A 14,673-nucleotide genomic window follows, 5' to 3' on the forward strand; every position below is an offset into this window, starting at 1 on the left:
CTGGGACCAGGGCACAGGCTGGGCTGGCAGTTGGCATATTGGTGTCTCAGCCCTTGGGGCTGAGCCCCTGCCCCTTCTCCCTCTTTTCTCTGCTTTGACCCCAAACAGGGAAGCATGCTGGGTGTGACACTTGGCTCAACCCTTACCCAACATCTTTAATCTCCACCTTGCTGGGGTCCAGCTCCACATACTTCTTCTCCTCAAAGACACGGTTAATTGTTGGCCCCAGGATGCTGTGCAAATACTGCATCCCTGCTACCTGTGTGAGATAGATTGTGATGTAAGCCACGTACCCACAGGCTCACCAGGTTACACAAACACACTTTCTCTCTTTCTCCCTCTCTAGTATGTACTGCAGCGTCTTGTCTCCCTGTAAGACATCCCATTTGTTTTTAGCTAGCAAAACCATGAATCCCTCAGGTAAGCCTGTCTCTCTCCTCCCCTTCCATTGCCACCACAGCACATGCTTTGTCTGCTTCCTAAGGGGAACACTGGATACTCTGCATCTCCAGTTACATTCTCCACTGCAGCCCTCCAGCCTGAGAAAGCCTTGGAGGTACCTTAAACACACCCACACCCTCCTGCATGTCACTAGACATGGGTGCAACATTGGCAGGCAGTTCCCACCTGCAGCAGCTGATTCAGGGCCCCGTTTCCTCACTGCTCATGATCAGGAGATTCTCCCCACAGCCTGGTGAGCAGGTGGGACTGGCTGCAGTGCACAGATCTGCATCCAGTCATGGGGTTCCACTTCAAGCCTGTCTCTGATCTATGGGCGACCATGCCCTTTGCTGGAGCAAAGGAAGGGTCCCAAGGTGGGGGTTGGGGGTGCCCCTGTCAGACCTCCTAGCACTGGCCAAAGGTAAAGTGTCCTATCAGTTTAACAAATGTCCTCCATGGAGCAGACCAGGGACTGCAACTGCAGGGGAAACTCCTTGGCCCCAGGGGGCTTCTCCACCCCAGGGGGCAGCGTGAGGGGTTTCACAGGCTCGGGCAGAGCGCACGGGGCAGGCACCTTCAGGAAGGACTCCATCGACTTGGAGGCCAGGGAGTTGCTCCGGAATAATGTGTTTGGTTCACCTGCAAAAACAAAGGAGCAGGAGAGTTACCCATGAGAAGCCCCCAGAGCACAGAGCCTGGCTTCATCCGCATGGAGCCTGGCACATGCCGAGCAGAGGCAGGCCAGGCAATTTTGCACATAAACTTGATGGGTGAACTAGCCTGGGAAAACAAGAAGGGGCCCACAGCCTCGTCTCAGAACTCAGCTTAAACCCACCTGATGCTTTTGGGGGCTTGAAGAGACAAAGGCAGCTGACACTCCCTCCCCTGGGCAAAATTATGGGGGAAAAAGGATTCGCAACCCCATAACTGAGGTCAAGAGGGTCCCAGACCAACAGGCTCCCCAGTGACTCCAAGGCCATAATGCGCAGCAGTGCCCATGGCCTTGGGCCTTACATGTTTTGTCCAATTCTAGCTTGAAGAGAAGGTCCAGGAACTCTTTGGCCAACCCTTGGCCCAGAAAGAGCTTCACAAGGTTGATAGCCACTTCCTGCCTGCACTCGGCCGTGGTGGTCTCATCGATCAGGGTGATCAAGGGTATTTTTCCATCCTGGCAGAAGAAAAGTGTGGGCTGTGGGGAACAGAAGAGGCCAGGCCAAGCCCTTTTCCCTCAGAGAAGGGTGTCATATTCCAGAGGGGTTTTCTGGATGCTGGTGAAAGACCCCAGCTTGGAGCCCTGATGAGTGAAGGTTGCAGGGCAGATGCAGCATTAGCATCAGCAGAGCCAGTATCACAAACCCTACCAGGCCTGACAGGGTGGCTTGGAGCCCTGCACTGAGCATGCTAAATGGACAACCCTCCTTCATATGAGTGAAAGGAGTAACCCCCTCAGCAGGCACCTTTCCTCTCATAAGGCTAGTCACTGGGAGAGAGCCAGGCCATCTCCTTGGCATGTGTCCTGCCATCTTCCCCTGTGCAGCTTTGTCCATTTCCCTCTGTTGGACTGTAAGCTCTCTGGAGCAGAGGCCAGCTCTTCCCTCTGTGCTTGTGCAGCCCCTTGCACTGTGGGGTCCTAGTTTGCAATACCCTATAGTTATATTTAATTACAAACAGTCAGTTTTAAAGGAGCCATGTCTAGGAGCAAGGGGTGGTTTTCCCTCTAGGCCCATTAAATGCTCAGTCTGGTGAGATGTCAGGGACATTGCATGAAAGCTTGTGGGACAGAACCGTTTGACAGGACCGTTTGACATTACCCAGACCAGGCAGGAGACTCATAATGGTCCCTTCTATAACTGTAAATTCCTGCCCAGAAGTGGGCAGACACCTCAGGTGCTTCCCATGTTTGGCAGCCCCACAGCGCCATCCTGTATGGGGCGAGCGGGTGCAGCCACCTCACCTTTGGTCCCATTTTAACTTCCTGGCAGAGCAGCTGGACCAGTGGCTGGTAGTAGCTGGAAGGCAGCACTGTCTCATCCCGCAGCCTCACCTGCAGCTGCAGGGAGCCCAGGTTGCCTCTGAAATAGATGGAGCAGAGAACCACAGTGAAAGGATGCCCTGCATGTCACAGCCCAGTAAGGGGCCAGTTCCCTGCACTCAGGAATGCTATTGACTGCTGCTCCCTTACAGCATTGCTAACAAGGGTGAAGAAACAGGCATGGGGGGAGAGCGCTCCCTCCTCACTCATGTGTACTGCTCCATGCTTCTTGGGGCCCCTGGCGCAGCAGGACCAGGGCAGATGCCGAGGAGAGAGGGCCCCTTACTGAGATGCCCATGCTACTCCTGGCAGCATGGAGTGTCAGGGAGGTGCGGGGCCAGTACTGATGCAGAGGGGAGCGCACCCCTATTGATGCACCGGCGCCACCACCATGCAGCATCAGGGGCATCATGATCAGGGGCGTCACCTCAGCCTGCCCAGGAGAGGACAGGATAAATGACAGAGACTCACTCATCCACTCTTGGCTTGGATTTATCTGGCCTCAGCCTGAACCAGCCCTCCTCCTGCTGGATGGTCTGCAGGCCCTGGATATTAAACACCACCTAAGAAAGAAGGCAAGAGAAAGTGAGATGTGCCCCTCCTGTCTCCCTGCTCACAGCAAGCCGGTGTTCATGCAATTCAGGCATTGGTGGTGGTAATGGTCTTGCTGACTAAGTCTCATGTTCTTCTGACTAATCGCTCATGTTATAACAATCCCTCAAGGCCATGGCTAAGATTGGGGCCCAGTCCTTGGCAATGCACATACCCACGGGGTACATTCCTCCCGAAGTTGCTGAGATAAACCCCTTGGTATTTAGCTGCTGCAGCCTGGAGCTTAGCATGAGCTCAACTGCTTCTGATCCCTGAGTCAGCTGGGGTCTGCTCCACTACATGGCAGTCACAGCAGTGACTGCCTATTCACCAATGGAGAGAGAGCCCCCCGCTGAGGACTACACAGGGAAGTGCAGGAGCAAGGACATTTTATTAAACTCAGAGGGATCCAGGGACTGGCCCAGGGTCAAGTAGGGGGTTGGTGGCAGAGAGGAACTGAACCCCAGTAAAGCTGTGCTCCTGCCAGAAAAGCATTTTTAGGACAGCTGAGTCTAGCTGAGAAACTCTCAAATTAGGAGCTTTCCTCTAGGTCTCCCAGGACTGCAATGGTTTTCATAAAACCACTTGGACTTCCTAGAGGACTTTTCATCCAAGAATCTCAAAGCATCTTACAACAGATGAGAACGAGATTTTGATCTCTCAGGCATGTTGCTGGCCTCCCTTTACTGTAGGACCCAAACATTTCACGTTAGACCCATGCCACCCCAGTGAGGTACAGCAGTGCCACTGCCTCCATCATACTGAAGAGGTAAAAGCAGAGACAGACTAAGTGACTTGCCTGAGGTCAGCTATGGAGTGAGTAGAAGAGGAAAGTGACCTGGGTGCAAACTCCCAAGTCCCGGGATAGTTCTCTACCCGCTAACCTTCCTCCTTTGTCTCCCAGATGGAGAAATTGAGCCACTGAGCTGGGAAGCAACATGCCCAAGGTTATAAAGGGAGTCAGTGGCAGAGCCAAGGATAAAACCTGGGGTCCTTAATTCCCAGCCTCAGGTCTAATCTGTTGTACTTGAACATTAATCGTTGTAAGAATGACTACTGACTGTAAACAGCCCAAAAAAGCAAACAGCCATGGCTTGCTCTCCCTCACCTTGCCCAGGAAGTCATTCCTACTGACGAGGTCCCAGTCCCAGACCTCGACACAGAGCTTCTCAGTGGCTGACTCATCCAGGTCAAACTCAAAGGTCTCATTCCAGCGGGGGTAGCAGGACTTCTTGACCACCTGTGAGGAAAGGCCAGGCGGAGCTGTGTTAATCCTCCTCATTGAAGGGACGTGTAATCCTCCTCCCCCGCACAGCTCTAGAAAGGAGCCCGGCTGAGTCCCTGAGCCGATTAACCCGGACAAATCATGAACTTTCAGGGGGGAAGAAAAGCACCATCCACACCTGTGCCCCGGCCAACCCTGCAGATCATGGAGCCTTCTCCCCTGCCTTGAGGCTTCACTTATCTGCCCACCCTGCAAGACCACTGTCTAGATGGGACTGAGCCAGGCAGAGGAGAATCAGGCCCTTTTTTTTTTTCTTCTTTTTTTTGAAGAGATGTCCTACAGCCACAACAGCTGGGCACATATTTCTAGCACCCTCAAGATCATGAGCACCATGAGCTGCAGGTTTCGGGGCAGCTTGCTGCAGAGCCAGGTGGCTCTTGCACAGCTCAAACCCAGATGTCTAATGCATCCGTCAGTCAGGAGTGGGTTGTTTCAGGCCAGTCAACATGTTTTCTGTCACCCCGCTTGGTTTTCGTTCCCTTTTCCCCGTGGGTCAGTGGAGTTGGGCTGGTGGGTTTCACTTCTGGGTTTTCTCTTTCTGCTCGGTTTCACTGTTACGAGAAAGCCTTGACACAGCTCTTGCAGGGCAGAGCCATCAAATAGAGGTAATACCCATTTCAGCCCTGTTAAGGCCCCTTTACCCTACCAGAGTGGTGGTGAAGGACCTTAGCTTTACTGAGAACTCTGGCCTTCGATTCTCAGGCACTAAACACGTTTCAATCAAAAATTAAAAGACCTCCCTGCAATCCCCACAGCCACTTGTCGCCATGACCTATGGCTGTCCACGCAGCATTACAGCCACTATTGCAATATTTGCTGTTTCGCTGAACGCTCCTGTTCCTGAGTCATGGGATTAACACCACTCGTTTCAAAATGGGAAGTTTCTAGCATGGTCCAAGAAAGGGTAAAAATAATTACACAAGTCCCCAGAGAGGAAAGAACAAGGACATGTTTGTTTCTAAAAGAAAACATAGATTTTAAGCTGATCTCATGATTTGTAGGGTTAACATTTGTGGCTGTCGATACTGATGGGACTTTTTGGTTGTAACTCTGAGGCTTTTTCTAATCACATTAGTTTGGTGAAACGAGTTCTTGAAACAAAAAAAAAAGTAAAACCTAAGCTTTAGGTCCATATTACGCAGGTTTCTGGTGAGAGGATCCCTGCCAGACAGCCCCAGCCAGTTCTATCTAGACAGGGCAACTCCACTGTGATTAAACCAGTGATTCTCAGCCAGGGTGCTACAGCCGCCTGGGGTGCAGTGAGATCCTTTTAAGGCTGCTGCTGGGTGCTATGCAATATTAACAATATTAGGTATGCAAACACCTATATATGACTCGCAAGATAACCCGAGATTTCCAATAGGAAGCCACGGCATTAAGAACATTCTGTCCTGTTGCGGCCTTTCTGGGTTCTTTGCAACAGAATTGCTCTGTTATTTTTCTGTAATTAAAAAAGAGTGAAAGCGGGGGCCCTGAATCTAAAAAGTCTGAGAACCACTAGGTTCGAAAGTAGCATGTAGATTGTGCTTTCTTTTATGGAGGCAAGAGGGGACTTGAGCACAGATTCATACCAGGTCTGAACCTAATTTATTTTCTCCTGCTCCATTGCTGCTCAAAGGCATGAGCTTCCGTGCTCTGTGGCTGGCACACTGCAGAGCAGATGGACGGTTAGCCTCTGAAACAGGACCTCCATGAGTCCCCTGAAAACTGGCAGCAGCAAACACAGCCTCCTACCATCAGGGAAAAAGTGACATTCCTCCTCAGGCCAATTCCTGCTGTGGCATGAGCCCCACCAGAGCGCAGGCCTGCCAGGAGTTGTGAGGGCACCAGGAATGAGTCGGTGCTGAAAAATTTGGGCATGGACTTAAGCCCTCCTCCATATTCTAGGGTTGCTCAGACCCTGGGAGTCTGGCTCAGGCCCCGCAAAGGGCAGCGAGACTGGTAGAGAAGCTGCACCAGTTTGTCTTCTATCAAAAATAACAGTGGCAACAATAAGGAGCCTTGCTCACTCCCGTGACACTTTCCTCACTGAGCCATGCACAGTCTCAGAGTCAAGCCCCACAGGGGCACCGACTTCCACCTGCCTCCAGGTATCACCACTGGTCTCAACAAGCAGCAGCCAGGGTAGGGGATGGTGTGCCTGGAGCCCTGCTCCTCCAGCACTGCTGCCAGGGGACAAGAATGGCTCTGTTGTGCCCTCCTAACCCAGTCCAAGGCTGCTTCCACCACAGACACAGTGACATGGATGGGACCCTCTGCTGACCAGGTTCCTGCCTCCCTGCTTGCGAATGGGGGTGGCAAGGGAGGTCCTGCAGCCATAGGGGAACTCAAGACAACCCGCTTACATGAAGAGGTCTTGCTCCTGAGACTCACCGAGCTCTCCTGGGTCTTGCCGTGGTAGCGCACCCTCACGAAGGGGTCAGAGGCACCGTTGCGGTCCTTCCGAGCCAAGTCCCTAAAGCAGAGAGAAGGAGGATGAAGAAAAAGGGCCTTCCTCGCCTTGCTACCACGGGCTTCCAACTGCTCGGGCTGCTGTGGAGAACAGAGTGCCCAGCATAGTGGAGGTTGGCTCCCTGCACAACCATAAGGGACCCGCTCACATGGCCTCTCCTTGGTTCCTCCCGCTGGCTGCACACAAACGGGGACAAACAGATGGAGAAATCCCCAGGGTAGGGAATCAAAGGAAGAAATAGGTGGAGGAAAGAGGAACATGTCCCAGGCCTGGGCAGATCTGCAGAAAAACTGGGCTCTGCACTGGGACCCATATCATGCGGCTCTGGGCACGAACAGGAGACTCCGGCTCCCTGCCACAGACTGGACTGCACTGGACTGCACCCGGGCTGGCTCAGGCCCAGCAGAACCAGGGTGGCTGCTGGAAGCACATGGCAGCATGGGGACTTCTCCAGGGGAGCTCCCTGGGCTATCAACTTGGTTCTCCCTTCCCTGGTAGGAGAAACACCATGTATCTGGGTCCAAGAAGGCAGTTTTCCTTAAGCCCTACCGGGGATACTGTTTTTCTGGTGTGGTTTAGCACCCACCAAGGTGTAGGGGTTTAATGCCCACTTTATGGAAGTGGGAGGCTCCTCCCTAGCTTGCTCCTGCGGCCATATGGTTGAGGGCAGGAGAAACTTGAGGGCTTCTGAACCCCAAGCCTCTAGGCTTGGGCCTGCACGTAGGATGCCCACCAAATACGTTGGAAATATCTAAAGCCCGTGTGGGGTGGAGGATGTTTGCCGGTCGTAGGGTCACTTATGGTTCTGGGCTGACTCATGGATTTGGACTTCATTTGGCTGGAACATGAAAAATTTCTTTAAAAACAAAACAAAAACAAAAAATTGGTAATCCCTTCCCAAAAGCTGCAGAGTAGAGAAGATGCCTTTGGGGAGGCCAGGCTCCATTCCTAGGCCATGACCTTGGCTGGAGGGCAGAAGGGCAGTGGTCCACACAGTCTAGTATCCTGCCTCAGCCAGTGGCCAGCATCACACTGCCAAGGATTCGCCTTCCAATGTCCAGCAGCTGGTGGTGAGCCGATGCCTGGAAAAATGGAAGTGTGTGGTCCTCTCTGTGTTTTACCTTCTCCTTTAACCTGCTGCTTCAAGTCTGGACATTCACATTCATTATAAAAATGCCCAGTCAAGGACATCTGATGGCTATGCACTCCCCAAGCCAAAGCATCAACATATGCTCCCTTGAGCCTGTACTGGGAAAAGGGAGGCATCGGATCTGATTTACCTTCTCACCCATTCAGCATGTTACGTGCCTTCACTGTGTCTCCCATTCTCTCCCTCCTGGTCAGCGGCTCTTCCAGACTCTCACCATTCCCATCACCTTGCTCCTGAGCCCCTCTGCCTTTGTCACATCCCCTTCCACATAGGCAGCCAGACCAGTGTGGCGTTCCAGATGAAGTTTCCTTTCTACCTAGGAGAACTTCCACAATCTTTGAATTATCCTCCGTCTGACAAAGTGTGTTTGGACCCAAAAACTTGCAACGAAAGAATTTTTTTTGCTACTATGTAGCTGGTCTAATAAAAGATATCACCTCTAGCCCAAGAGTTTTGTCTGCATTCCAGATACGCATATGCTGTTTACACTGACAACAACCTGATCATATTAGCAGGAATCTTTTCAACAATGGGCTGAGGGCAGGTCTTTCTCCATCTTATTTTGCTTACAATAAACCTATTCTGAGTTTTGTCTGTAGACAGCATCCCTGGAGACAAGCCTTTTGCTAGCTGCACCGTATTTCTGATCGGATGACTCATCCATGCAGATTACAGCGATGCACCAGAAAGGGGAGGGAAGCCCATCAATTTCCAGAAGAATCTGCAGAATTGCCCAATAAGGACCTTTACACATGTAGACTCCCTGCCTTTCCCCTTCCCCCACCCCAAAGTGCCCCATTCATTTTTTCCAGGTATTCCTCAGCAAAGTTAGAAGCTACAACCTACACCCCTGTAATTCCAGACCAGGCACTCGGCATTTTCACATATGGCATTTCCTGTCTTGTTTGTCCTTCTAGAGCAGAAAAATCCACCCCATTTGGTTTCAAAGACACAGCCATCCTGTTTATTATGCTCTCCAGGGTACTTTTTTTCTATAAGACAATTTCCGTCTGTTTTAAATTAGCCCAGCAGACTGAGTCCTGTTGACGCAGGTTCTCCCTGGTGAATCTGGAGCTGCTACATGCTGATGAACCACGATGTATCAAATGCAGATGGTTTTCCAGAGGCAAAAAGCAAAGGGTAAATAGCTGGCATGGATGGTTTGGACTAAGAAGATGCAACGAACCCAGAAAGAAAAAAGCGAAGGACTTAGACTGCTTTGTGCAAACCCTCCCTTACACACAATCCAGCCTCCAAGGCACACCGTCGGCTGAGAGCTAAACACACCTCTGCAGTAGCATCAAAGTCCTTTTGATCACCTATGCTACATTTTGCTTTGAACAGTGCAGGGCTCTGCTGGTTACCCCAAGCAGACTTCAAAGGGCAGGGTCACCTTTTTGATGCCACTTTGAAACAGCACATCTGTGGGAGGCTCTGGGGATGCTGGGTTATTATTTGCTTAAAGAGACTCAGGGGGAGGATGCATTACTAGGAGGATGTCTCTGTGACTCACAAGGGCCCCAGCTACTGCTGGTATCAGACAGCACTCCCTCTGTATTCTCCCTCTGGAGAATAAATGACCTTGCTCCCTGGAAGACCAGGACAGTTTGCAGCAGCTGAGGGCCAGCACCGGTGCCTCCTGACATGATGATGTTAGGGGACAAGATCTGCCAATAGAACAAGGATGGGTTCTTCCTTGTCTGCCTCTGCTCTGCAAAAAAGAGTGTCAAATCTGTACCCTAGACTGTGAGATTTCTAGGTAATCCCTTATCTGTTAAGGGCTGTACAGCAAACACTAAAATCAGGACCCACAGGTCCCATTCCCCCATATGAATGTTAAATGAATTTGTAATCAACAAACATTAATTATGAGAGGAATAAGAGCCAGCAGCTCAGGAAGCCTGCAGAGTCCCTGGAAGGGAGGACTCCAGGCGAGTTGGTGAATGGGGCTCAGCAGGAGGCTATGAGATGGGGTTTGTGTATACAGGGAGGGAGTCACATCTGAGAGGCTGCTACACAGGATCTTTTTCAAATAAGCAAGACAGAGGCCCTGGAAAGAGCCCCAAGGGAAAGACCCCAGTGACCCAGCTCTACACCCGCCTCAGATAAGACTCAGAGGCAGCCTGGTTGTGAGCCCAGTCCTCCACGCAGAGGAGAATACAGCAATTCCCTGAGGGCCAGATGGGAGCCGTCTGCATCTGCATCTCCCTCCCAGCGTGACACTGACACCCACCAGGATAAGATGTCAGCCCAGAGGGTCATTACAGGTGCAGCCAGATCACAATCACTCAGCCACTTCCCGTGGACAGGGAGGCAGGCCCCGGCCAAGCTGGCTGCAGGCCACTGAGGGCAAGAGGGCAGGGAAAGCTCTGGCTAGTCCCCAGCTGCATCCAGGTCACCCCATCGAAGGGTTTCACTACTCTGGGCAAAGCTGCCAAATGGAAGCACCAGCCAAGACCCCCACTCACACCTACTGCACCTCTCGCCCCCTGGCCCTGGCCTGCTTGCTGTCTGGCACCCGCAGTGAGTCTCCCGCTTGTTAGAGCAGCTGTAATTAGAGATGGGAAAGGTCTGTCAGCTCACCGCTTGCCCACAGGGCGTTCACACAAGAGCTCCTGCAGCCAAATTTAGCTGGAAAGGTCAAGTGCCTGCGTGAGCACGGAGGGAAATTCCTCAGAGCTGCATGACTCACGCTAAGGGGATCCCAAGCCAATGCCTGGCTGGGGGAGCGGGATGCTTGTGGCTTCCCAGTGCCCCTCCTGCCCACGTTCCTGCTTGCCTGAGTCGCAGGCTTTGCTGCACGGGGGTGGATTAGACACCACATCAGCTCCAAACAAATGACTCTGCTTCCACGCAGCTGGGTAGACACTGCAGAGTTCCCGGGAGGCAGGGAGGCTCCAGACCTGCAAGGACGCCCACAGGGAAACGCAGCAGGATTTCCAGTCCTCCCTCATTTCCCCTGCCCTTGCCCATTTCTCTGCATGTGTTTCGCCAGCCGCCTCCCGAGGGCCCATTTCTGTTCCTACCTGGCTTCAAACACCCTGCAGCGCAGCTTCCGTGCCACGTTGCTGCCCAGGATCTCGATCAGGAGATGGATTTCCCCCTGCACCTCCTCGTCGGGATCGATTTCCGTCAGGTTCAGCCAGCCGCTGTAGCCTGGACACAGGGGGAATGGCCTGCTCAGAGGTGCATCTCCCCACCCCAGATGGGCAAACTGAGGCCTAGAGAAGTTGTCCTGCTTGCTTAATCAGGGTTGCTCGGTGAAGTGGTGATGGAGCCAGGCACAGAGTCCGGGCATCCTGACAGCCAAGCCACTGCTTCCACATTTTCTAGACCCACACCGTCCTGCATATATTAGCCAGTGAACTTAATGCCAGGTAAGAGGCTCCAGCCCTGAGAAAGTAAAGTCTTCCTTCCATAGGGAAGTCAGAGCACTGTCCCAGACTGCCAGTGCCTCAAGGCTAGCTCGGAGGAAACAGATGTGCATCTCCTGAGCCAAGATGGCATGGGGGGAGAGGGTCAGGGGAGGGTCTGAGTTGCCCACAGCAGCTCGGGGGAGGAGCTGGGCTGTACACATGGCTGTGAGTGGAGCTTGGCTGCCATGGCAAGGCAGGAAAACAAGTGGCCTGTGCGGTGGCAGGGACCCCAGGAGGTTGCCCCATGGTACACAACCCATACAATGCATGGCCCATGAGCCTGCAGCCCCCAAAACCTGAACAGCCTGACATGGGCCACATGGAGTTGTGGCCAGGTCGAATGGGACCCTTCTACTCATTTGGCTGAGCAGTCCTCCAAGGTAACAGCTTTCCATCACCGGCAGCAGGACCTAATGGCAAAAAGCTTTATCTGCCCCTCAGCCACTTGCCACATGGCAGCACTTCCCCTGCCCAACATGCTGAGTTCAGAGCTGCTGCCCCCAGGATCACTGGCCTCTCTGGGATGTAAACAACAAGCCTGGTCTCCAGAGTCCTTGAAAACCTGCCTGGCCCAGCCACAGAAGCAGACACGTGCGGTGCAGGGAGGAGGCCACTGCTCCTCCTTGCCTCCTCCATCCACAGATATCCTCTGCCCTTATCTCTGGGCTGCATGACAGCAAGCAGAGGACGTGAGCTGCCTCCTCAAGGAAGAGGGGACTCGAGCAGAGAGAGACCTGTATGACTCATCCCCAAGGCAGGTGGGAGATGGCTTCCTCCAATCACAGGCAGGCATTTCCCCGCAAAGGGGACTGCCAACATCAGGTATGCCCAATGTCTGGACCCTCAGCTGAGCTCACAGCCTCTCCTCCCTCCTGACCCAGCTGCAGTGGGGAGGGAGGGCTGGATCTAGCTGTGGGGATCAGCTCTAAATGTGCATCACTGGAGCCCTTGCTGATAAGCACAGCGGGTTGGGTCCAAAAGCCTGCTTGAATAAACAGCCATGCTACTCTGGTACCAGGCACATCCTCTGTGAATCCTGCTTCCCAGGGCTCTGGCCACTGCATCAGCATTGATGGGTAGTGCTTATACCAGTCAACGCAAGCAAAAGCTGGCATGGCCTTATGGCATGCAGGGCACCCTGCTCCAGGTGCAAACAGATGTTGCTCTTGTGCCACTATAAACATATTTATAGTGGCACAAGCTGCGAGTGACTTCCTAGCCCCTTGTCATGTTCCATGAGCCCAAAAATGTTGCTATGACCAAACCTACTTGTGGGTTGTGACATCTCTAGTGGGATGTCTGTTAGTTTATTGCCCACCCCAGGAATTCCCCGCAGCACGTGTTTTAGGCTGCTGGACCCTGACTCGAGGCATGCACCTGCAAGAGGGGGAACCTGAATGGGGGCTGTTGTTCCACAGGATCAGGCCCCTGAAGCCCCAGGAGTGGCCTGGGACAGTGCCCCAACCCCACTGGGGTTACACCTGTAGATGCCAATCAATAAAGTGGAGCAGCTCTGCTGGGATGTATCCCTACACAGCTGATCCTGCTCCAGACAATGGCTGTTTATAACCTCTGAAATAGCTCGGCTGGAACACTGCAGTGTCCTGCAGCCAGGCTGGCTTGTACAGTGCTGGGTATGGCAGTGCAGGGCAGAGAGCCTTTATGCTGGGACCCAACCTGTGTGGATTTACAGGGACACGAGTGAGGAATTCCTGGTTTGGCAGATGTTAGAGCCAATGCCCCCACCTGAACTCAGCTCCCACCCCCTTATTTCCTGGAAGGTTGGGCACTGCTGAAAAGCTCCAAGCCGTCCAGGCAGGCCAAGTGTCCAATGTCGAGACACACACAGAGGGCTGACATGGGCTTGGTTTCACTTCTGTTCCCCCGGCAGGCAAGTGCACAGTGATGATAGAAGCAGCAATCCCAGCCCTGAAAAGGGGCCCACTGTGGGCTGGTAGGCACTGGCACAGACCCCAGTCCTCTGCCTGGGCCTTGATGCCTGAAGATGATGTACTGGGACAGTATGCATGCTGCTGGAGCTTGCTGCCTGCCTGCACACAGGGCCCAACCCCTGCAGCCCAACCCCAGTCCCAAGACTCTGCCTTACCCTTGGGATGCTTGGCCAGCACATCCAGAGGCAGGCAGACTTTTCCGATGACGTCATCACGGCTGGGGAGACAAAATGAAGAGCCTGTCACTGCAAGGGTGGGACAATATCTGCCTTGATGAACTTGTAATAGGCCAAACGCCTGCCAAAAGTTGGTTCAAATGACCCAGGTCTGAATCTGCCCCAGGCAAAACACTCTTTCAGATCCCCAGGCTTCAAGTTTAAGCTAATGCTGAAAGGAGTCCACTCACCATTTCTGGTCTATACCTGGCGAGATTTCAGTAGAACTCTTGCCAGAGGGGGCTAACATACCAGCCCAAGTCCTACTGACCTTACTGAGATCATCAGTGCAAGCTCAAATGGGATCTGAACTAGAAGCCACATCCATGCAGTAGCCCCACTTTTCCTGCCCTCATGGAGCAGATCCCAACATGGTTTACAAGAAGTAGCATCTGATCCCTCTTGCATGGAGGTACAATAGAAAGTAAGTTGCTCAAGGTCCTCTACAGGCAGGGGCAGAGACAGGAATTAATCCAGGTCACCCAAGTCCCGGTCCAGGGCTCTGTCCATTGCAGCACACCACTGTCCCTCCCCTCTTGACCAAGGTAAAGAATCAAGTCCGGGGAGGTGCTTAACCCCTGCAGCACCCCACTTAATCTTTGGGGCCTGGTCTCTGAGGAAGGCTGCTGAGCAGGCAGTCTGTCACCTCCCCTACCTGCTTGTGCTGCCCAGCTCCTTGCCAGCACCAGGTCACTGCAGACCAACAGGCCCTTGCTGCTGAATCCAGCTGAACTTCCTGGCTCAAGTCTAGCATCAGCTCATCCTATGCTGCCATCCTACACCAAATCTCTGCAGCACACACATGTACCTTACACACATACACGCACAATCTCTGGCATCTGTGCCATGCCTTGGCCATAATCAAAGGCTGAGAAGATGGTATCAGAGCTGCTGCCATTACTCCTACAGTGTCTTGGGGCCACACAGAATACAGCAGTAGCCACAGCCCCTGCCCCAAGCACTCAAGCATTAGTGCAGCCTTTGGATCCCAATAGAGACAGTTCTCTGCAGAGAGACAGACTGGAAATGCCTCAATCAACTAGAAGTGACTGATCTGGGCCTGCTGACTGGAGTCACGTACATGCAGAAAAGGAGGAGCTTACAATCTAGCCAGGGACTTTCAACCAGCTGCTTTACAG

At 52.9% G+C, this 14,673-nt stretch overlaps 1 protein-coding gene across 1 annotated transcript in view; it reads right to left on the reverse strand.

Annotated features, from left to right (window-relative positions):
• The window catches only part of LOC106736752 (ras GTPase-activating protein 4), a 46,320-nt gene that overhangs the window by 9,010 nt on the left and 22,637 nt on the right, over positions 1–14,673 (reverse strand). The window contains exons 4-12 of the mRNA XM_006270746.4: positions 13,475–13,536; positions 10,978–11,107; positions 6,723–6,804; positions 4,173–4,304; positions 2,945–3,036; positions 2,396–2,513; positions 1,456–1,609; positions 1,016–1,080; positions 147–259 (exon numbers count right to left, since the gene is read on the reverse strand). Of these exons, the coding sequence (XP_006270808.2) occupies positions 147–259; positions 1,016–1,080; positions 1,456–1,609; positions 2,396–2,513; positions 2,945–3,036; positions 4,173–4,304; positions 6,723–6,804; positions 10,978–11,107; positions 13,475–13,536 (948 nt within the window). The remainder of the gene's footprint in view (positions 1–146; positions 260–1,015; positions 1,081–1,455; positions 1,610–2,395; positions 2,514–2,944; positions 3,037–4,172; positions 4,305–6,722; positions 6,805–10,977; positions 11,108–13,474; positions 13,537–14,673) is intronic.

This window comes from Alligator mississippiensis, chromosome 14, assembly GCF_030867095.1.
Source record: "Alligator mississippiensis isolate rAllMis1 chromosome 14, rAllMis1, whole genome shotgun sequence".
Taxonomy (NCBI): domain Eukaryota; kingdom Metazoa; phylum Chordata; order Crocodylia; family Alligatoridae; genus Alligator; species Alligator mississippiensis.